The 23,748-nt window shown below is 44.7% G+C and overlaps 1 protein-coding gene, 1 long non-coding RNA gene and 3 other non-coding genes across 6 annotated transcripts; 1 reads left to right on the top strand and 4 right to left on the bottom strand.

Annotated features, from left to right (window-relative positions):
* Positions 1-2,133: 2,133 nt before the first annotated feature.
* On the bottom strand, positions 2,134-6,323 carry LOC129709929 (uncharacterized). Its single transcript, XR_008725598.1, has 5 exons — positions 6,165-6,323; positions 5,522-5,614; positions 4,927-4,986; positions 3,046-3,205; positions 2,134-2,333 (listed from the first exon to the last, which is right to left on the bottom strand). It is a non-coding gene; the product is annotated as an uncharacterized LOC129709929 (long non-coding RNA).
* LOC129710000 (small nucleolar RNA SNORD99) lies at positions 2,881-2,952 on the bottom strand. Its single transcript, XR_008725627.1, has one exon. It is a non-coding gene; the product is annotated as a small nucleolar RNA SNORD99 (small nucleolar RNA).
* On the bottom strand, positions 4,751-4,882 carry LOC129709997 (small nucleolar RNA SNORA44). The gene has a single exon (XR_008725624.1). It is a non-coding gene; the product is annotated as a small nucleolar RNA SNORA44 (small nucleolar RNA).
* On the bottom strand, positions 5,796-5,941 carry LOC129709995 (small nucleolar RNA SNORA16B/SNORA16A family). The gene has a single exon (XR_008725623.1). It is a non-coding gene; the product is annotated as a small nucleolar RNA SNORA16B/SNORA16A family (small nucleolar RNA).
* Positions 6,324-6,477: 154 nt separating the features above from the next.
* On the top strand, positions 6,478-22,483 carry LOC129709927 (synapse-associated protein 1-like). 2 transcript variants are annotated; one of them, XM_055656619.1, is made up of 9 exons: positions 6,478-6,635; positions 9,905-10,023; positions 12,547-12,613; positions 13,588-13,661; positions 15,706-15,845; positions 16,210-16,355; positions 19,349-19,407; positions 20,419-20,569; positions 22,241-22,483. In XM_055656619.1, the coding sequence occupies exons 1-9, from the start codon at positions 6,533-6,535 to the stop codon at positions 22,369-22,371; spliced, it is 990 nt and encodes a 329-aa protein (XP_055512594.1). In that variant the 5' UTR covers positions 6,478-6,532; the 3' UTR covers positions 22,372-22,483. The 2 variants fall into 2 exon arrangements, with proteins under 2 accessions (XP_055512594.1, XP_055512593.1); XM_055656618.1 differs by having other exon boundaries at positions 6,478-6,755.
* Positions 22,484-23,748: the final 1,265 nt, after the last annotated feature.

The following is a 23,748-nucleotide window of genomic DNA, read 5'->3' as shown; positions in this document are numbered from 1 at the left end:
CTTCAACCTTGTTCCTTAGACAGAGCTGATACACTACAATGCTAAAGGCCAATGTTCTCCATTGAGTAAAAGTAGCAGCAAATGGTCTGAAGAAGGGTTTCGGCCCGAAACGTTGCCCATTTCCTTCGCTCCATAGATGCTGCTGCACCCGCTGAGTTTCTCCAGCATTTTTGTGTACCAGCAAATGGAACAGTAGCTTAGCTTGCCAAGGACTGTTCAGAAGGCTGTGGAGGTCAAGTCTAAGGATATTAAGGAATATTTTAAACTGGCAACTAGATATACCAGGCTCAGATTTGAGATTCTCAATTAGTGAATAGAACATAGAAATTAGTGTGAAGGAGTAGGCCATTCGGCCCGAAACGTTGCCCATTTCCTTCGCTCCATAGATGCTGTTGCACCCACTGAGTTTCTCCAGCATTTTTGTATACCAGCAAATGGAACAGTAGCTTAGCTTGCCAAGGACTGTTCAGAAGGCTGTGGAGGTCAAGTCTAAGGACAGTAAGGAATATTTTAAACTGGCAACTAGATATGCCAGGCTCAGATTTGAGATTCTCAATTAGTGAATAGGGTTAGGAGGGAGATAGATCAGCCACGATTGAATGTCAGATGGGCTGAATGGCCTAATTCCACTATCACATGACATATGAAGCCCGATAACAAGAGGGCAGCAGCTGTTTGGGGCTGGTGGCACGAGCTTTCAATCTTATGTATGATCCAGCTTCGACCACCCGAGGGCAGAGAAGGTCAGAGATTCACCACTCTGCAGTGCCAAGTGGTGTATATCACACTTCATTTTGAAATCGCTGCTCATTCTCCCTTTCACAACCAACACCCCCCTCCCCCAGCACACAAAGTCCACTGACCATCGATCACCTGTTCATACGAGTATTTGTATACATTATGCATGCAAGCAAAATAATTCACTATGCCTAATCAGATTTGACAATAAAGCATTCCAATACCAGGGTTGGAAAGAACTGCACTGCTTTAAATCGAAGATAGACACAAAATGCTGGAGTAATTCCACTGGGACTGGCAGCATCTCTGGAGAGAATGGGCGACTGTTCGGGACTTGACCCAAAATATCACCCATTCAAAAGCCAATAGTAGGCCATTCACGATAATTCCCGATATTTTCTATCTTTATATCTGCACGGCAATGTTCGCCAACAACTTCCGCTGTTATTTTCCCTTCGGCTCTCTCTTCTCTTTACCTTTGTTTTTCTTAATCTTTGGAACTCTAAAGTAGGATAGCTGTGTCTCACGGTCACCATGACTTGCAGTTATTCACAGCGCAAAAACTAACCGTTTTCGCGGTTTTTAACAGGTTTGAAAGTACGCGTTTCTAGCATCAATAACGTGCCGAAAGTGACGTATGTACCCCAGTTGGATTTTGCGGCTTTGTGCGTGAAGACCTATGAACCAGTGACCTTTCGTGAAATCACCCTATACTAGTTCTGTTATTTAACCTCCCTATCCACAGGGTCAATTAATCAACTTGAACATCTTTTTGGGCTGGCGGGGTAGAGCGCTTTAGTAACCCACAGGGAGAACACGCAAACTCCACGGACAGCACCCGAGGTCAGGATTGAACTAAGGTCTCTAGCACTAGATGTTATTAATTCATTATTAACATGTTCAAGCTTGCTTTGACCCTCTGAACAAACTAAATTTCCACCAAAGATACTGAAAAACTGCTGCTACTAATGCTTCTAAGAAGGAACTGCAGATACTGGAAAATCGAAGGCACACAAAAATGCTGGAGAAACCGAAACGTCAGAGTTGCGGTCCCGCTGCAGCCAGGCATCTATCATTGTTAGCAGGGAGAAGTTAACGCAAACAGGAAAGGGTCGGACTGAGAACTGGGAAGGGGGCTGGGTTCGTCCCGAAACGTGCTGGAGAAACTCAGCCTATTTGGAGTGAAGGAAATAGGCAAGGTTTCGCCAAAACCTTTCAGGATGCTGCGTGGGCCGAAACCCTTCCGGGTTTCGGCTGAGTTTATTCCTTCGCTCCAGATGCTTTGTCCCGCTGACTTTCTACCTTTGGTCTAGCTTGTTTTGTTTGTTTTTCTTTCCCCCGATTTGGAGTAAAAGGCAACTGGTTATTCACAACAGATTTGGAATCTCAAACAAATTCATTCCAGATGTATCGTTTAATAGTGAATGCCATAGATGTCAACAAAAGGAAACTGAAAATAATTCTGAAAATTCAGACATCCAGCTCGTATACATCTTGTATGTGTATGTGGCAAATAAAGTCGACTCTACTTGTGTTCCAAGTCAACTACAAGTTTCAAGGAATGACCTTGCTCCATCCTGGGAATCAGCGTGTACCTATGGACCCAAAAAATACAGGTAGTGAATAACACACGTTGCCAAGTTGGAAAGGGTGCAGAGAATGTTTACAAGGACGTTGTCAGGACTCGAGTGTCTTAGCTTTCGAGCGACATTGAGCAGGCTGGGACTATTCCTTGCAGCGCAAGAGGATGAGGGGTGATCTTATAGAGGTGTATAAAATCATGAGGGGAAATAGATCATGTGGATGTAGTCTCTTGCCCAGAGTTGGGGAAATCGAGAACCAGAGGGCATAGGTTAACTCTGAAGAGGGAAAGATTGTATAGGAATCTGAGGGGTAACTTTTTCCACAGAGAGTGGTGGGTGTGTGGAACGAGCTGCCGGATGAGGTAGTTGAGGCAGAGACCATTGCAACATTTAAGCAGCAATTAGACTGGTACACAATAGCCAGGGCAGGTTTAGAGGGATATGGGCCAAAAGCCAGCGTGGGACTAGTATAGATGGGGCATGCTGGTTGGTATGGACAAGTTGGGCTGAAGGCCGTTTCTACACCATATGATTCCAAAATACCAGATCACACCATGACTGCTGATCTCAGTCCCATATCCGCAGCTATCATCCAGCAGTCCACAGCACATGGTTTTCATCAGTGATCAGCAGTCTTATCCACCTCCCACACATCCAGCCATTTAATTTCACACAAATTGGGCAGCAGCCACAGTTCTCATGATATCAACACTTGAATCCTCACCATCAATGTGTAGCTCCAACTGGTTAGCCCTGGTGCATGGATAGGAGAGGTGTGAGAGCCAAACAGGCTTAACTGGGGCACCTTAGTCAGCATGGATGAGCTGGGCCGAAGGGCCTCTTCCCATGCTGTATGACCAGCTTCATTCTCAGCATCAAATAACCTGAAAAAAGATAAATTGCTTGTCATCAAACTTGCTTTTGCATCTGACATGGCACCCAGAGCAGACGAAAACTAAACAGCAACGCACGGTGGCAACTCTGCCATATGTAACAAGATCACACGTTTATTTTAAAGCATAAAGAGATTTGGAACTATACCCAATAGACAAGACGTTTGATGCATTCAAGGAGCAGAGTTTGACAATATTGACTGCAAATCACACGAGTGTGATGCCTCGTAACATGGGCAATTGAAACACTTGATTAATTGTTATATGATGCAAACCCCTGTTACATTGAAAATGCCATGGACTAGAGAGCCTAGTTTTAAAGTTAGACAAGGAGATGTGCAAGAAAAGATAGTTTAATACAGAGGGTGGTGGGTGGCTGGAAAACACTGCCAGGAATTGCTGGTGGAGGCAGATACAATAGTGGCATTCAAGAGAGCATCAGGAGCTCCAGGTCCCTGGGGGGGGGGGGGGGGGGGAGACGGCTTTTCAGAGCTCCCGCAACAGCAGCTTCTCCCGCTGGAATCGCGGTGTTGAAGGGACACGGAGCGTGGCCTAACATTGCCCGGTGCGGGTTAGTTGTCACGGGGACTTGCCATCGTCACTGGGGGCTCTAACATCGGAGCCCCAGTTCGCCTAGACGCTGCAGTTGGACCGCGGGTGAAGAATAAAGGGAAGAGATAAGACTTTGCCTTCCATCACAGTGAGGAGGTGTTAGAGACTTACTGCGATGGATGTTTATGTAAACTGTGTTAAGTGTGGGACTTGGGTTTTTTTGTAATGTAAAAAAACTGTAGTAAATGTAATTTCATTCAAACCTAGGTTTGAATGACAATATATAGCATTCCATTCCAAGAGGCGATTGTCCGTGTGAAATGTCACCCATTGTGTGCAGTTTTGGTCCCCTAATTTGAGGAAGGACATTCTTGCTATTGAGGCAATGCAGCGTAGGTTTACAAGGTTAATTCCCAGGATGGCGGGACTGTCATATGCTGAGAGAATGGAGCAGCTGGGCTTGTTCACTCTGGAGTTTAGAAAGATGAGAGGATACCTCATTGAAACATAAGATTGTTAAGGGCTTGGACACGCTAGAGGCAGGAAACCTGTCCCCGATGTTGGGGGAGACCAGAACCAGGTGCCACACAGTTTAAGAACGAGGGGTAAGCCATTTAGAACGGAGACAAGGAAACACTTTTTCTCACAGAGTGGCGAGTCTGTGGAATTCTCTGCCTCAGAGGGCTGTGGAGGCAGGTTCTCTGGATGCTTTCTCTTGATAGGGCTCAAAAATAGTGGAGTCGGGGGATACGGAGAGAAGGCAGAAACTGGGTACTGATTGGGGATGATCAGCCATGATCACATTGAATGGCGGTACTGGCTCGTAGGGCCAAATGGCCTACTCCTGCACCTATTGTCCTTTGTCCTTCTGTCCAGAGAAACAACCTGGATTTACTCCAGCATTTTGTGTCTATCTTTGAAAAATAAAAGTTCAGTATATACAAAAACAGACAAAAAAAATGTCATCTTGACACAGATGACAAAGAATGTAGGAGAGTTGAGTGACAGACATTGGAAATGCAAGACCAAAGCTGGCAAAGTCTCTCCAACTCTATAGCATGTTGTTGGAGAATCCACAACCACCAACTAAAGCTGCAGTTCTCGGATAACATGCATGGGGGCACTGCCCAACAAACTCGTGAACTTTTCAATCAACTCACCACACGCTTTCTTTGGTTTTCAAAAGCTGTAGAACATGCTTGCATCAGGTCAAGAATCTACTGTAAATAGAAGAAAAAATAATCTTATTTATCCCCCCCGTCACTCGATTGTATTTACATATAGCATTATCAGGTGCGACCCGTTTGGATAGCATGTAAAACAAAGCTTTTCACTGTATCCCAGTACACGTGACTATAATAATCCCAATCATTCAATGGGCCAAATGGCCCCACCCTGGGTCAAACGCTCTACAATTGAACCCCAACACTGGGATGTTGCTGTGCATTGATGGCACACCACATTTAATTGAATAATAAGGGTGTCAGGGGTTATGGGGAGTGATGGGGTTGAGAGATAGATCAGCCATGTTTGAATGGCGGAGTAGACTTGAAGGGCTGAATGGTCTAATCCAGCTCCAAAAACTTATGAATCCATTACAACACTTTTGATGGCCGAAACGTTGCCCATTTCCCTCGCTCCATAGATACTGCAGCACCCGCTGAGTTTCTCCAGCATTTATGTCTACCTTCAATTTTCCAGCATCTGCAGTTCCTTCTTAAGCACAACACTTTTGATGAATTATTTTTCACTTACCGATTACCATGGTCACTCAGGCCATTTATTGATCATCAGTGGAGAGGAACTAATGTTGCAGGCAGGAGCAAAGACCACATGGAAGTTAGACATCTGAAAAGAAAAGTTAAGACATTGAGAAATGAAAGTCTCACTACTTTAATGGTGTTGAATGTTGGGAATAAACGGCAGATTACACAATAAAGTAGATAGACAACAGCAAAATCGCCCCAGGATGGATTATTAAAGATAAGTCATTAAAGATTAGTCTATCTTTAATAGACCAGGTATTATACATTGTCTTCCATAACAATGTTGCGAGTCAGACACGAGTACAAGTCTGAGTAGCGACCGTCTATGGAAGGGAATTTCACTCTGGGCGCCTGTTTTGACCACATGAGCTACTGGTTTCAGCTGAACATGGCTTCGATCAGGGCCAGCTCGCATCTTCTTCCTTCACTCTCTGCAAGGAAGGCACCATCTCTCCAAAGTGCTGGAGCAAAGGACACCCCACCCCACAGAACCATCCCCAAAACACTGGGTTAAACACCAAAATAGCACGAAATAGTTGGGGAATACGAAAGATGGGTCTCTCGCCGAGACGATTAAGAGAGATTGAAGACGGCGGCGGAGGCGAGAGGCGGCGGATGGAGAGAGATTGTACCTTGAGGTCAAGTCCAGATCCAGCCGCCATTTCAGGCAGGAGAGAGAGAGAGAGGACAACGCGGCCGCTCCACCGCCTTATATACCGACCCGGACCACGCGGCTGCGCATGCGCTGGAGCCCTCGCTATGCCTTCTGGGGGATGTAGTCCATCCATTAAACATACATATATTTACGGTTTACTGGGAATTTAAACATTGCATATCATCCCAAAGTTGTATAAGCGGCGGTGGGGGGTTTTATTGTGCGTTTAACGGCGAGGAGACGGGGTTTTTGATGGGGAGGTGGACTACAGGTCCCAGAGGGCGTTGCGCGGGGAAGGGGGGGGTTGCCGTGGCGACGGCGCGGCCTAGCGCTCCAGGCTTCACCATGTTCAGGGCGCTGGCGGCCGGCGGGTGGCTGGCGTGGCCGGGAGACACCGGCTACTCCGCCCGCCACGACCAGGCCGAGCTGCTGCACCCGAGGGAGGATGGTGAGGAGCCGTGGGCGGGAGAGGAGGCGCCACCGCCACCGCCGGGCCTGGAGCCTGAGGCTGGGCCTGGAGACGGAGACGGAGACGGAGCCGGCCCCGAGCAGGCCAGAGGCGTGGGCAGTGAGTGCGCACCAAACAAACCCTCCCACCAGTCTGAAGAAGGGGTTTCGGCCCGAATTGCCTTTTCAGATTCAGATTCAGATTCAATTTTAATTGTCATGTCAGTGTACTACAGAGACAACGAAATTGTCATTTAGCATCTCCCCTTGAAGAGCTCGGCCAAAACGATATAGCAAACGAGTGATAGTATGGAGAGAAGGCGAATTCGCGATATAGTGAATGGTATGTTAGGATTTCATTCGCAATAGGATTGCTGCACCGCGTATAGGAGCAGCATTTTTGTCTTTCCCCCCCCTTCACCAACTCGGCCCCAACCCCTTAGACCACAAGTGATAGGTGAAGAATTAGGCGAATTCGCGAGATAGGCGAATGGTATGTTAGCTTTCATTGCAAAAGGATTTGAGTATAGGAGCAGGGAGGTTCTACTGCTGCGCCACTGTGTCACCCCTTTTGTGAAGCCCAAGAGCCCAACTCCCCAGCTGAACCAGCGCAGACATAAAGAGGCCAGGGTAATGCCAATCCAGGCAGTTATATCATCGTTAAAGATCTGCAACTCATGATGCACTGACAGAGAGGACGGCCCTCCATTTGCACACACCCCTACCCTATTAAAGCCCAATGGCTCAGTTGGTAGAAGCACTGAGTGATAAAAGAAATCTGAGTCACTAAGGCAGACTCAGGTTTAATGGCTCATTCACACCAAGTTAATTTATCAAGCCTAAGCGAACAAGGTCTTTAAGGCAAAAGAAGAGCACCAGGCAAGGTATTCCCGTCCTAATTGCTATCCAGCCCAACATATTCATAGATAAGTACTTCATAGCAAAAGGATTTGAGTATAAGAGCAGGGAGGTTCTACTGCAGTTGTACAGGGTCTTGGTGAGACCACACCTGGAGTATTGCGTACAGTTTTGGTCTCCAAATCTGAGGAAGGACATTATTGCCATAGAGGGAGTGCAGAGACGGTTCACCAGACTGATTCCTGGGATGTCAGGACTGTCTTATGAAGAAAGACTGGATAGACTTGGTTTATACTCTCTAGAATTTAGAAGATTGAGAGGGGATCTTATAGAAACTTACAAAATTTTTAAGGGGTTGGACAGGCTAGATGCAGGAAGATTGTTCCCGACGTTAGGGAAGTCCAGGACAAGGGGTCACAGCTTGAGGATAAGGGGGAAATGCTTTAAAACCGAGATGAGAAGAACTTTTTTCACACAAGAGAGTGGTGAATCTCTGGAACTCTCTGCCACAGAGGGTAGTCGAGGTCACATAGTTCATTGGCTATATTTAAGAGGGAGTTAGATATGGCCCTTGTGGCTAAAGGGATCAGGGGGTATGGAGAGAAGGCAGGTACAGGATACTGAGTTGGCTGATCAGCCATGATCATATTGAATGGCGAATGGTGCAGGCTCGAAGGGCCGAATGGCCTACTCCTGCATCTATTTTCTATGTTTCTAAGCCTACTCCGCCATTGAATCATGGCTGATCTATCTCCCCCCGTTCCAGTTGACCACCACTCTGCAAAAAAAAAATACTTGCCCTACACATTTAAACCATGTCCATTTTGCCTTAAAGCTGTGCCCTCTATAGTCCTTGACATTTTCACTCTGGGTAAAAGGTTTTGAGATTTGTGATGTGAAAGGTTTTTGCTTTAGGTCACTTTTCTGTGCAGGTAAACATGAAAAGATTGTTCCTGTCTTGCATTACATGTGCTGATCAAGATAGGGACTCTGTATTTGTCTCAAAAAGATGTCCACATCTTTCCAGGTGTCACTATTTATTTGTTAGCTTTTAGTAGATGTCACCATTACCCATTTATACCTGCAGCTAAACGGTTTGCTAGATAGGGCTCTTAAAGATAGCGGAGTTAGGGGAAATGGGGAGAAGGCAGGAACGGGGTACTGATTGGGGATGATCACATTGAATGGCGGTGCTGGCTCATATTGGGAATCGAAGGGCCAAATGGCTTACTTCTGCACCTATTGTCTAACCCCATTCTCCTGCCTTCTCCCAATAACCCCAGACACCCGAACTAATCAACAATCTGTCAATTTCCGCCTTAAAAATATCCATTGACTTGGCCTCCGCAGCCTTCTGCGGCAATGAGTTCTACAGATTCACCACCTTGTGTATCTACAGAGTGATACAGCATGAAGACAGGCCCTTCGGCCAACATGCCGAGTTGGATGATCAGCCATGATCATATTGAATGGCGGTGCAGGCTCGAAGGGCCGAATGGCCTACTCCTGCACCTAAGTTCTATGTTTCTATGCCCATACTGGCCAACATGTCCCATCTACACTAGTGTTTGAGAAGGAACTGCAGATGCTGGAAAATCGAAGGTAGACAAAAGTGCTGGAGAAACTCAGCGGGTGTGGCAGCATCTATGGAGCAAAGGAAATAGGCAACGTTTCTGGCCGAAACCCTTCTTCAGATGGGTCTTCCACATAGCTCTAGTTTCCCCTCTCCCCCTGACTCTCGGTCTGAAGAAAAGTCTCGACCTGAAACATCATCCATTCCTTCTCTACAGAGATGCTGCTGGTCCTGCTGAGTTACTCCAACTTTTTGTGTCTATCATCGGTGTCAACCAGCATCTGCAGTTCCTTCCAGCAGATCAGCAGAAGGGTCTCAATCCAAAATAGTAACGTATCTATGTTCTCCAGGCATGCTGCCTGACCCGCTGAGTTTATTTTAGTTTAGAGAGTGCGGAAACAGACACTTCGGCCCATCGAGTCCACGCCGACCAGCAATTAGCAATCCCTGCACACTAACAGTATCCTACACACTCGGGACGATTTACAATTCTTACGGAAGCCTACAATTAACCTACAAACCAGTACGTCTTTGCAGTATGGGAGGAAAGCGGAGCTGTCGGAGAAAACCTACGCGGTCACAGGGAGAACGTACAAACTCCGTATAGACAGCATCCACGGTCAGGAGCAAACCCGGGCCCTCGCACTGTAAAGCGGCAACTCTACCGCTGCGCCACTGCGTTGCCCTAGTTACTCCAGCAGTTTGTGTCTTTATTTGATAACGGCCCCGTGGAGCCCTTTGTCATGTTAACATCATTATATATTTACAAGTTAACCATCTACAACTAAAAATGTTAGGTACAACTAGTACACTTAACGTGTATGTATTTTTAATTCCAGGTTACCTGCGGAATGTGGCTACATCTGCTTCAAAGAAAGTATCGGACTCGATGCGAGAGACTGCCCAGACAATAAAGAAAACTGTCGAGGAACATAAAATAGGCAATCTCCTTGACATGGTTCGAGCAACTACAGTATTGCCAGAAAATATCTGTTAGAACAAGGTTATGAACTTTAAGTTGGATTTTCCACTGAGTGATAAATCTAGTATGTGCTGGTTCCCTCTGTATTTTACCTGGTGAGAAATGTTCACTCGGTAAAATAAGTTTTAGTGTAGTGGTAATGACGTTAATAATATTGGGAATGAATTTCTGTGCACACAGTTGCTTATTTAAAGTAGCACAAACAGGAGTTGGATTAAGCAGTGGGCCGAAATGCTCAGTCGAGAGCTTGTTTTGGAGGCAGAAGAGGCTGCAGAAACTGGAATCGTAAGCAAGGAACAAACTGCTGGAGGGACTCAGTGGGTCAGGCAGTATCTGCAGAGGGAAATGGACAAGCAACCCTTTGGGTCGGGACTCTTCTTCAAGACTTTCTGTTTATCATGCGATAGGAGTAGAATTAGGCCATTCGGCCTATCAAGCCTACTCTGCCATTCAATCATGGCTGATCTATCTCTCCCTCCTCACCCCATTCTTCTGCCTTCTCCCCATAACCCCTGTCACCCGTACTAATCAAGAATGATGATTGTGACAGAAAAAATGACGGAGCATTTGACAAGTTTCCACATGGTTGGCTGTTCTGGAAGGTTAGATCGCATGGGTTCCACATAACAGCTATTTTCGGAACTGGTTACATATTTGTTATTAGGAAAAGATGTTTCGATTTTGTTTAAAGTTCCTCTTTTTTTTTGTTACTTTCCCCCATTCTCCCCTACACCGCTCTCTTTCCTTGCTCTTTTGCCTACAATGATGATTGATGCTCTCCTCTTTATCTCCATGCTCTAATGCCAGTCCTCTCGTGTTTCGAACCAAGTAGAAACATAGAAAATAGGTGCAGGAGTAGGCCATTCGGCCCTTCGAGCCTGCACCGTCATTTGATATGATCATGGCTGATCATCCAACTCAATATCCCATCCCTGCCTTCTCTCCATACCCCCTGATCCCTTTAGCCACAAGGGCCACATCTAACTCCCTCTTAAATATAGCCATTTAACTGGCCTCAACTACCTTCTGTGGTAGAGAATTCCACAGATTCACCACTCTCTGTGTAAAAAATGATTTTCTCATCTAGGTCCTAAAAGACTTCCCTCTTATCCTTAAACTGTGACCCCTTGTTCTGGACTTCCCCAACATTGGGAATAATCTTCCTGCATCTAGCCTGTCCAACCCCTTAAGAATTTTGTAAGTTTCTATAAGATCCCCCCTCAATCTTCTGAATTCCAGCGTGTACAAGCCGAGTCTATCCAGTCTTTCTTCATATGAAAGCCCTGCCATTCCAGGAATCAGTCTGGTGAACCTTCTCTGTACTCCCTCTATGGCAAGAATGTCTTTCCTCAGATTAGGAAACCAAAACTGTACGCAAAACTCCAGGTGTGGTCTCACCAAGACCCTGTACAACTGCAGTAGAACCTCCCTGCTCTTATACTCATATCCTTTTGCTATGAAGTACTTATCTATGAATATGTTGGGCTGGATAGCAATTAGGATGGGAATACCTTGCCTGGTGCTCTTCTTTTGCCTTAAAGACCTTGTTCGCTTAGGCTTGATAAATTAACTTGGTGTGAATGAGCCATTAAACCTGAGTCTGCCTTAGTGACTCAGATTTCTTTTATCACTCAGTGCTTCTACCAACTGAGCCATTGGGCTTTAATAGGGTAGGGGTGTGTGCAAATGGAGGGCCGTCCTCTCTGTCAGTGCATCATGAGTTGCAGATCTTTAACGATTTGATATAACTGCCTGGATTGGCATTACCCTGGCCTCTTTATGTCTGCGCTGGTTCAGCTGGGGAGTTGGGCTCTTGGGCTTCACAAAAGGGGTGACATAGTGGCGAAGCAGTAGAGTTGCCGCTTCACGGCGCCAGAGTCCCGGGTTCGATCCTAACTGGTGCTGTCTGTGAGGAGTTTGCACGTTCTCCCTGTGACCGCGTGGGTTTCCTCCGCGTGCTCCGGTTTCCTCCCACATCCCAAAGACGTGCGGGGTTGTAGATTAATTAGTCCTCTGTAATATTCTCCCTAATGTGCAAGGTGTTGATGAGAAAAAATGGGGTTACATAAAACTAATGTGAATGGGTGATCGCTGGTCAGCATGGTCGGGGTGATCCATTGGGCCTGTTTCCACGCTGTATCTTTAAAACTAAAGCAAAGTCTGAATTTCAAATGCGGTTGAAGTTGCTAATGAGTTAGACGCTGCCATCTAGATTAGAATATCGGACTCTTGGTACCTTGGAATGGGAGACTCGGTGGATATCAAAGTTAATAACATGGAGTAATGCTGTGGGCTGGGACCAGAATTGGATGTGATTATTATCAGCAGCACCTACTAGTTGGGAGGGTTTCAAATGAATTGAAGCAGCAAAGAATGTAACAACATTATCAGTCAATGGCATTTATAATTTTCCTCTATCAATCTGAATTAAACTCATAATGCATTTGTTCTGAGTTATTTTAATCAGATTAATACCTCTCATTTATTTGTCATTTGCAGACAATCATTGGAAATTTCAATAAGGAACAAGAAAAATTTATGAGCGAACAAAAGTCAAAGAAATCAGGTACTTTAACAAAGCATTCATGCGAGTGTCTAAATATAATTCTCGCCAATGACTCCCGTCTGATGTTTGCTCTGCCTATTTGTGCTTTCAGAATCAGGAATGGTCCTCATTCCATCTACTTCTCAAGTTTAACTGGAGTAAATTATTTAGAGATTGTTATCATCCATTCCTACCGTTATAAACTTCATTTTCTTTTGAGAGATTTTAGGTGCTTTCATTTCAATCCCACACACAAGCTATGTCAGTCTTCAATAGCAAACTTAGAAAGAACAATTTTATTTTATTAAGACTCTGAATATTTTGCAGAAGATGTAAGGAAACTTAGATTTATGAACTTCTTTCATGTTTCAGAAACAATTAAGTCGGAGAAGTATTTTGCCAATAATGTTGTAAGAACCAGGACAACCAAATTGTGAACAGCTTTTCTTTCAAATCAGTTGAGTGAAAACAGTTATTTTAATGGGGCACAGTGGTGCAGCAGTAGAGTTGCTGCCTTACAATGCCAGAGACCGGGGTTCGATCCTTACCACGGGTGTTGCCTGTACGAAGTTTGTATGTTCTCCCTGTGACCCACATTCTCCCACATTCCAAAGACGTGCAGGTTTATAGGTTAATTGGCTTCTGTAAGTTGTCCTTCGTGTGTAGGATAGGACTAGTGTACAGGTGATTGTTGGTCGATGGGCTGAAGGGCCTGTTTCCACGCTGTGTCTCTAAACTAAACATATCATAGTGTTTTAACTGAACAAAAGGGTCAACCCAATTTTCAAGATGAATTCCCATTGCCTGTGGATCAATGTTATGTACAGATATTTAATAAAAGTGTCCAATGCCATTCTTCTAGTTTTCACTCGTAACACTACATATCATCAATGTAATGAATGAATGAAAATCAGATTAAAATGCTGAGAATCAGACTAAAAGACTACACTGTTTATTAAATACTAACATTTATTAACTAATCATTTTATTTCTAGAGTCAGCTCTCCCACCCTGGGCAGGATACAATAATGAGGAGTCTGTAAAGCAGCAAGTCCTCTCTTTGTCTGAAGTAAGTTAGTAAATACAATAACTTTCATCTCTTTCACCAGATTTTCTTTTCCCTATCCTCAATTCAAAATTCCTGAGACGATGAACTTATCTGTATGAGAACAGGTTAAGGATACTGGGCCTTTGTTGAGTTGACTAAGAACAGGTTGTGATCTTATTGAAATGCACACACTTTTTAATGGTTAAATATAGGGATGATGTTTCCTCTGGACAATGCTAGATTAACTCAGTGGATCAGACAGCATCTCTGGAGAACATACATAGGAGACCTTTCTTCAGACCTGACCCTTGATTAGTACGGGTGTCAGGGGTTATGGAGTGAAGGCAGGAGAATGGGGTTAGGAGGGAGACATAGATCAGCCATGATTGAATGGCGGAGTAGACTTAATGGGCCGAATGGCCTAATTCTACTCCTATCACTTATGACCTGACCCGAAATGTCAGATGATGCCTGACCAGCTGAGTTACTCCAGCACTTAGTGTCCTTTTTTGTAAACCAGCTCCTGCGGTTCCTTGTATCTATATTAAAAACCTCGAATTGATGAGTTATATTTTGAGGAAAGGTTGAACAATTTAGTCTTGTATCTGATGAAATATAGAAGAGTGAACATAACTGAAGCAGGAGGATAAAATGAGGATGGCTATGGCAGAATCTAGAACTAAAAAAAATCACCTGTTTTGGGCATTCGAGACAACATATGTTTTCTGAACGGTGAGACTCTTGCTAGCTAATCTTCAAAGAACGGTGGAAACAAATTCTTTCAGAGACAGACAGATTTTTGATAAGCTAGGGTTGAAGGTTTAACATACCTAGACTGGGAAATGAAATCAAGATTACAATCAGATCAATCAAGATTATTATTTTTTTAAAGACGCAAAGTGCTGCAGTAACTCAGCAGGTCAGGGAACATCTTCCAGAGATGCTGCCTGACCCACTGAGTTACTTTAGTATTTTGTGTCTTTTTTTGTAAACCTAACCTACCGATCCTTGTGTCTAAGATATTATTAAATGTTAGAGCGCGCATTAGAAACTGAGTGCATTATTTCTGGTTTTAATTATTGTGTTCCAATGACTCGCAGAGTATTTCCAACATCAGCAGTATTTTGCTTTGGATTTCATTAAACTAAGTCCATTGAGAGGCTGGTGAGGAATAAGATATGAAGAGCAAATAGCTTATTTATTGTGTACATATATGGTCTATGGTATATAGACACACTGAACTTTTATCTGCTGTTCTGTATTATGTTTACATATCCTGTTGTGCTGCAGCAAGCAAGAATTTCATTGTCCTATCTGGGACACATGATAATAAAACGAACTCGCTTGACTCTTGAAGTCTTTCCTTCACCTTCCACTATGAGATGTGTATGGATAGACAGTAGATGTGAATGGGTAAGGAAAGGGCAGTCATTTATTTGGAGACACAAGGAACTGCAGGTGATGGTTTGCAAAAGAAGACACAAAGTGCTGGAGTACCTCAGCGTGCCAGGCAACATCTTTGGAGAAATGGATAGGTGATGTTTTAGTCGGGGACCTTTCTTAAATCTGAAGAAAGCTCCCAACCTGAAACATTGCCTATTCATATTTTCCAGTGGTTTATTTGGTACTTTAAAAGCAATTTCCTGGTAGCACCTACATAGGTGTGGAGTGACGGCGAGGTAGAGATGCTGCTTTACACTACTGGAGATCATGGTTTGACTACAGGTGCTCTCTGTACAAAGTTTGCACTTTCTCCCTGTGAATGCGTGGGGTTTCTCCATATCCTCCGGTTTCCTCCCACATCCCAAAGACGTGCCGGTTTGTCAGGTTAATTGGCTTCAGTAAATTGGCCTTAGTGTGCAAGGAGTGGAGGAGAAAGTGGGATAACATAGAACTAGTGTACGGGTGAGTAGTGGACTCGGTGGGCCGAAGGGCCTGTTTCCATGCTATGTTTCTGAACTAAAAAAGAAGTAATTTTTGCTGAGGCGGTGTGGAGGTAGATTGTGTACGTAACCACGACTGTTCTGGGCTCATTGGAAGCTAAGCACGCCGTTTGCTTTTGCAGGATCGTCGGAACTTTCTGCGAGATCCTCCTGCTGGTGTACGATTTAGCTTTGATTTCAACACCGTGGCACCCGTTGCTGTTGTGATGCTTCATGAGGACAAGCTGCTGAGCAAAATGCGTTTTGAGCTTGTTCCAAAACTGTAAGTGGACAGAAATCCTTGCGTCTTCCTCCTCTAAGACCACCGCTCCCAACAGGTCATGTACTATAAATTAACCCGATAAATCTTTCTGCTTGGTTTAGCCACCACATTTCAAAGTGTAGCATAAATTTCCCAAAATGTATTACATTTCGCACAAAGTGCTGGAATAACTCAGCAAGTCAGACAGCATATCTGGAGCACATGGATAGGGGATGTTTCTGGTCGAAACCCTTGATCGGCAGGGGTGAGCTGTATGGTGACCCCAAATTTCACTGTACCAATAGGTGCATGTGACAATAAATGTCTCTTGAATCTTGAATAATTGGAAGTGTGTTTTCAACTAACTGCATTTCTTTCTTTGCAGCGTAAAGGAAGAACAGTTCTGGAAGAACTATTTTTACCGAATATCTCTCATTAAACAGTCTGTACAACTCTTGTCTCAAGCTGCCGGACAGCCTGAAAACTCCAGAGATGAACCGGATGCTTCAGAAAGCAGCCTCCCTGCCACAGGTGCCCCGCGCTTGAATCACGTCACAAAATGGATGCTGTTTGGTTCTAGATTTCAATATTGCCGGTGCTTTGACAACAAATCATCTCTGCCCACAAACCAAACAACGTTGAGCCCTTGGTGCCGTAGAGCCATACAGCGTGGAAACAGGCCCTTGACTGCAACTTGCCCACGCCGACCAATATGTTCCATCTACATTATATTTAAGAAGGAACTGCAGGTGCTGGAACATCGAAGGTACACAAAAAAACTGGAGAAACTCAGCGGGTGCAGCAGCATCTATGGAGCGAAGGAAATAGGCAACGTTTCGGGCCGAAACCCTTCAGGAAGGAAATGGGCAACGTTTCGGGCCGAAACCCTTCAGGAAGGAAATAGGTAACGTTTCGGGCCGAAACGTTGCCTATTTCCTTCGCTCCATAGATGCTGCTGCACCCGCTGAGTTTCTCCAGCTTTTTTGTGTACCTTCGATGTTCCATCTACACATGTCCTTCCATTTCCCATTACAGAAACATAGAGCAACAGAGGCAGAAAGAGGGCATTCAAGCCTCTATCTAAACACAATGTTCCCAACCTCTTAGAGTCATACAGTGTTGAAACTGGCCCACACCAACCAACAAAACCCATCTATGCTAGTCCCACCTGCCCCTGCTTGGCCCATATCCATCTAAACCTGCCCTATCCACAAACCTATCCAAATGTCTCTTCAACTACCTCCTCCGGCAACTCATTCCATACACCCACCACCCTTTGTGTAAACTAGTTACCCTTCAGGTTCCTATTAAATGTTTTTCCGCCCCCCCCCCCCCCCCCCCCCCCCCAATTAAGTGCTGGAGTAACTCAGTAGATCAGGCAGCATCTCCGGAGAACATGAATAGGTGGCATTTCGGGTCGGGACCTTGCTTCAGACTGAGTGGTGCTGCCTGACCCGCTGAGTTACTTCTGCTTTCTGCGTCCTTTTTTAAAATAAGATCTTTGTTGACTGTAATCACAATTTCATGTCTCTGCCTGTCTATGTTAAGCCTTTAACCCTGACATCAAAAATCTGTCTGCCTCTACCTTCAAAACGCTAAGATAATTTGCTTCCACTGTTTGAAGATTAGCTCACAAGAGTCTCGCCGCTCAGAGAATGTATGTTGTATCATCTGTTTAGTTTAGTGATAGAGCGCCGTAACAGGCCCTTCAGCCCATCGGGTCCGTGCCGACCAGAGATCCCCGCACATTAACGCTATCAGATTCAGATTCATGGTATCCTATACGCACTCGGACAATTTTTCAATTTTACCCAGGCAATCAGCCTACAAACCTGTATACAAACTCTGTACAGCCAGCCCACTTGGTCAGGATCAAGCCCAGTTCTCTGGCGATATACTAGGCAGCAACTACCGCTGCGCCACTATGCAGCCCCACGTGACTTTTTGAGTGTTAGATTCTGCCGCAGCCACCTTCAAGATCTTGTGTGTTAAGTTAAATCTTATGCACTTCAGCAGAGACCAGCCTAAATTGTTCAACAGTTGATTGATTAACCATATAACAATTACAGCACGGAAACAGGCCATCTCGTCCCTACAAGTCCGTGCCGAACAATTATTTTCCCTTAGTCCCACCTGCCTGCACTCATACCATAACCCTCCATTCCCTTCTCATCCATATGCCTATCCAATTTATTTTTAAATGATACCATCGAACCTGCCTCCACCACTTCCACTGGAAGCTCATTCCACACCGCTACCACTCTCTGAGTAAAGAAGTTCCCCCTCATATTACCCCTAAACTTCTGTCCCTTAATTCTGAAGTCATGTCCTCTTGTTTGAATCTTCCCTATTCTCAAAGGAAAAGCTTGTCCACATCAACTCTGTCTATCCCTCTCATCATTTTAAAGACCTCTATCAAGTCCCCCCTTAACCTTCTGCGCTCCAGAGAATAAAGACCTAACTTATTCAACCTTTCTCTGTAACTTAGTTGTTGAAACCCAGGCAACATTCTAGTAAATCTCCTCTGTACTCTCTATTTTGTTGACATCCTTCCTATAATTGGGCGACCAAAATTGTACACCATACTCCAGATTTGGTCTCACCAATGCCTTGTACAATTTTAACATTACATCCTAGCTTCTATACTCAATGCTCTGATTTATAAAGGCTAGCATACCAAAAGCTTTCTTTACCACCCTATCTATATGAGATTCCACCTTCAAGGAACTATGCACGGTTATTCCCAGATCCCTCTGTTCAACTGCGTTCTTCAATTCCCTACCATTTACCATGTACGTCCTATTTTGATTTGTCCTGCCAAGGTGTAGCACCTCACATTTATCAGCATTAAACTCATCCGCCATCTTTCAGCCCATACTTCCAAATGGCCTAAATCACTCTGTAGACTTTTGAAATCCTCGTCATTATCCACAACACCCCCTATCTTGGTATCATCTGCATACCTACTAATCCAATTTACCACACCTTCATCCAGATCATTGATGTACATGACAAACAACAAAGGACCCAACACAGATCCCTGAGGCACCCCACTAGTCACCTGCCTCCAACCCGACAAACAGCCATCCACCATTACCCTCTGGCATCTCCCATTCAGCCACTGTTGAATCCATCTTGCTACTCCTGCATTTATACCCAACAGTTGAACCTTCTTAATGGTATTGTGATCACTGGACCTGAAGTGCTACGCTTTTATCATAGAATGAACCACCGATGTTGTTTTACAAACAAATACACTAAATGCAGTCGTGTAGCATCTCTGGGGAACATGGATAGGTGAGGTTTTGGGTTGGGTCGGGTTTGAAGAGGGTTCGCCTATCCATGTGCTACAGAGATGCTGCCTGACCCGCTGAGTTACTCCAGCACTTTGTGTCCTGTTTTGTAAACCAGCATCTGCAGTTCCTTTGTATCCCCAACACTGCTCTTGAATTGGAGGTAAATGATCAAATTGAAACTTTTACAGTGCTTCAGTCAGTTTTACATATGTCCTTTCTTTGTGTTAGATTCAGTACTTTCATCGCCATCCACTGTGCCAGTGAGAAAACAAAATGAATCTGCTGGGGTAAGTCTTTTTTATATCAAACTCGTATATTTTAGAATATTTTGAAAATTAAGTTTGATCATTACACTTACCAAACTACTAAGAATCACTAGGTTACCAAGCAAATGCAGCATTTGTTGAATACCACTTTTTAAGTTTGATTCTAACTTTGATCTGAGGTGAAAACCTAATTCCCAGCTGTAATGAAGATCTTACAGTTTAGAGTTGTGGAGATCCGAGGTAACGTGATGATTGAGTACCTCCTTTTCTTATCTCCAGTTCCCTCTCCTCTACTTCCAGTGTGAAGAAGGGTCCCGACTTGAAACGTCACCCATCGGTTTTCTCCAGAGATGCTGCCTGACCCACTGAGTTACTCCAGCAGTCTGCGTCTGTCTTCAAAGTGAAGATTGAACCCAGCTCCTAAAAGGCCTGACCCACTTTCACGACAAAATTCACAACCTTTTTTACTCGTGGACATTTTTTCATCATGCTAGAAAAACTCCCCGACCTACTTGATGCCACGAGTACCTACGACTAGCATCACTGCCTGCTACGACCTACCTAAGACCTGGTGACGACCAGGCTGCGAGTATGAGTCGAGGGCAAACTCGGCATAGGTCGTGAAAGTGGGACAGGCCCTTAATGAGTCCAAGCAAAATGTTTGAGCAGCCCTGGCTTACTTCTAAACATAATTAAACAGGTGGCGCAACGGTAGAGTTGCTGCCTTGTATAGAAAGACACCTGGGATTGATCCTGACCACAGGTGCTGTCTGTACGGAGTTTGTACGTTCTCCCTGTGACCGTGTGGGTTTTCTCCAGGGTGCTCCGGATTCCTCCCACATTCCAAAGATATGCAGCTTTGTAGGTTGATTGGCTTCGGTAAGGATTGCAAATTGTCCGTTGTGTGACCCTACCTAGGTCGACACAGACTCGGTGGGCCGAAGGGCCTGTCTCCGCACTGTATCTCGAAACGAAACTGAAAGAATCACATTTTTGCATGTACCGATTCCTCAATGCAAATAAATGTTACAGGCTCCCTCTGGACAGGAGGTTTCCATAAGTCCAACTGCTAATGAGTTTGTGAGTGATGCATTTGACACATCGTTCCTAAACCAGGAAGACATCTTGAGGGGCATGGAGCAACTGGGCATGAGCAGCAGCCAACCAGCGCCTGGTGACGAAGGTAGGTTTAGTTTACTTGCTTGTTACATGGTTCTGGAGTTTAATTGCATTTTAAAGTAGATAGTTTGAAAAAGAAAAATTACAATTCGTATGAGGACTCTGGAATCAATTTATCTATAGCTATTGCCGAATCACTTTATTGCCCGCCTCCTCCCCTGAAATCAGTCTGACGAAGGGTCTCGGCCCGAAACGTCGCCCATTCCTCCTCTCCAGAGATGCTGCCTCACCCGCTGAGTTACTCCAGCATTTTGTGTCCACCTTCACTTTAGTTTTAAAATGCATATCGTCTATTTGCTCAGTTCTCTCTTTAATTCAGACTGCCAATGAAATCTAAATACTAGCAGGCAATTATTCAAATGCAATGATTGCTTAAATATTGCATTCCATTTCATTACCTCACCAATCACACCCAAATCTTATTTGGGCACTGCCCTCTTTATTAAATACAGCTAATAATAAATAATTTCTCCCAGCTAAGTACAAATTTCCATTTGAGATGTTCAACAACTTTTCTTCTGTCCACCCTCCCCAGGAGACTATTCTAAATAAATAAAATCGAGGCATTGAATATCTTCATTTAACCTCAACTTGTTTTAACATGATAAGCAATGCTAAACCATATGCTTGAGTGAAGCATTAAGAGTCACTCGTTAATCAAAGCTGTAAGTAAATGGAGAAATGGTCTGAAGAAGGATCCTGACCTGAAACTTAACTTATCCATGTTCCGCAGAGATGCTGCCTGACCCGCTGACTGGATAGCACGCAACAAAAAGCGTTTCACTGTACCCCGGCATGCTTGACAGTAAACTAAACATGACACACAAAGTGCTGGAGTAACTCAGGGGGTCAGGAAGCATAGAAACATAGAAAATAGGTGCAGCAGGAGGCTATTTGGCCCTTTGAGCCAGCACCGCCACTCATTGTGATCATGGCTGATCGTCCCCAATCAATAACCCGTGCCTGCCTTAGCATCTCTGGAGAGAAGGGATAGGTGACATTTCGGGTCGAGACCCTTCTTCAGACATACTGTTCCGACAATTGCTAATTCTGCAGGCAATGTTTGTCAACATTATCTGATCCTGGTGTGGTTATTGTGTGCAAATCAGTTGTTGTGCTTCCTACATTCCAATCGTAGCCAGACTTTGTTAACTCTATAAAAGACACAACTCAGCGAGTCAGGCAGCCTCTCTTGAGAACATGGACAGGTGACAATTGTTCCGTTCCTGATACAGAAAACAATGAAACTCTCTTGATGTGTGGGAAGGGACTGCAGATGCTGCTTTACACCATAGATGGACACAACGTGCTGGAGTAACTCGGCAGGACAGGTAGCATCTGCAGAAAGGGAATGGGTGACGTTTCTGGTCGAGACCCTTCCTCAGATCCTCCGTCCTCTCCATAGTCCTGGCAAGTTGAGTCAGGGTGAGACGGCTCTGACTTGTTCTGCACCTTTTCATACCTCCAGTTTCCCTCTCCCCTGACTCTCCGTCTGAGGGAGGAGACGGACCTGAAACGTCACCTATTCCTTTTCTCCAGAGATGCTGCCTGACCCGCTGAGTTACTCCATCATTATGTGTCCATCTTCAGCATAAACCCCCATCTGCAGTTCCTCCCAACACATTTAATCGTTACTTGTAAACATTTCATAGACGGTTCACATTTCTCTTCCTAGCGGACGACATCCCCGAGTGGGAGAAGGAGCTGCAGCGTGAACTGCAGGAGTTCGAAATTGTCGAAGGGAAAGCAAAAGTGAGCGACGCCTGGGAGAAAGAAATCGAGGCGTTGCTTCAGGAAGAGGATTAAAGTTTGTCCTCATAACCTGTGTGTAGGAAGGAAACTGCAGGTGCTGCTTTAAACCCAAGATAGACACAAAATGCTGGGGTAACTCATCGGGACAGGCAGCATCTCTGGAGAGAAGGAATGGGTGACGTTTCGGGTGACCCGAAACGTCACCCATTCCTTCTCTCCAGAGACGCTGCCTGTCCAGCAGAGTTACCCCAGCTTTTTGAGTATCTTCTTGTACTCACAACCCCATGGCCCTCACCTAACCGAGCCTCATGCCTTTGCCAAGCACTCAGTTTTCTTTTGCATCCCCTGTTTTATTATTGTTCTCAATGCTGCATTTACGTTTGTTGAAGACCAGGTTTTGATATTAATTATAAAATTTATTTTATTTTCAATACAATATTAATTGAAAAAAAAAACATGTTCGGAAGGATGTGTATGTGTGTTAATTTGTTTGTCCATTTCAGCAGCTGCTGCTCAGACACTTCTTCTAGGAAGCCATTTGCAGTGTTTACCTGCTCTCTCCACAAAACTGCAAAATCCCCTCTGTTCCTCTTCACAGCTGATACGTAGGATTGGCGCCAGGTGCTGGCTTGCAGCGTGGTTCATCACCAAAGTAAGGCGCAGAATATGCCAGGCTACTAAATCCCACGGGGCTAAAACAGGGTTTGCAGAGTTAGTCGATACTCACGAGTTCCGTGGGCCTTTCTGCAGGTGTGTTAAAACCTCCAGGGACAGCTGATTGGAAGCTGGTTTGTTCACTTCATCTGTTGGACAAATGTGTGTCAGCAAAACAGGAAACAAATGACTGCAGTATGGGGAAAGTAACGAGAATCCAGATAGCGTTCCAAAGTACTGGAGTAACTCAGCGGGTCAGGCAGTCATCCCTGGAGGACATGGGTAGGTGGCGTTTTAGATCTGGACCCGTCTACAAACTGAAGAGGTGTCCCGACCACCCAAAAGATCTATTTTTTTCTCATTTTTCTATCGATGTACGGAAACTTCTATGTAAAGCACTTTGGTTTAACCGCGAGTTGATTTAAACGTGTTATATACACAAAATGTACTTACTTACTTATCCATGGTAACCCCAGAGTTACTCTCGCACTTTTTATTTGTAAACCAGCCTCTGCAGTTCCTTGTTTCTAAAATCCAGATAGCCTTGGTTTGAACCATTTGATAACAACACACGAGAAGCCTCCACAAAGAGCCTTTTAAAAGAACCTACACCTTCCCCCCTTTCCCCTCTCCACCTCCCCCAGAAACAATCACGAGCTCTAAACAAATTGTGCAGTATTTGCAGATAACCTTTATGAAACATTTCAGAAACTATACCTGGCTTCCCAGTAGCAAAGGCTTGGATTAGCCTGCAGTATGTGCCACCTGCCTAGAATC

The sequence above is a fragment of the Leucoraja erinacea genome, chromosome 26, assembly GCF_028641065.1.
Source record: "Leucoraja erinacea ecotype New England chromosome 26, Leri_hhj_1, whole genome shotgun sequence".
Taxonomy (NCBI): domain Eukaryota; kingdom Metazoa; phylum Chordata; class Chondrichthyes; order Rajiformes; family Rajidae; genus Leucoraja; species Leucoraja erinaceus.
This window is presented reverse-complemented; position numbering and strand designations above follow the sequence as displayed.

Coding starts and splice junctions, on each gene's coding strand:
- LOC129709927 (XM_055656618.1), top strand. CDS start 6,533: ATGTTCAGGGCGCTGGCGGCCGGCGGGTGGCTGGCGTGGCCGGGAGAC. Junction 19,408..20,418: donor AACAAAATGAATCTGCTGGG/GTAAGTCTTTTT, acceptor TAAATGTTACAG/GCTCCCTCTGGACAGGAGGT. Junction 20,570..22,240: donor ACCAGCGCCTGGTGACGAAG/GTAGGTTTAGTT, acceptor TTCTCTTCCTAG/CGGACGACATCCCCGAGTGG.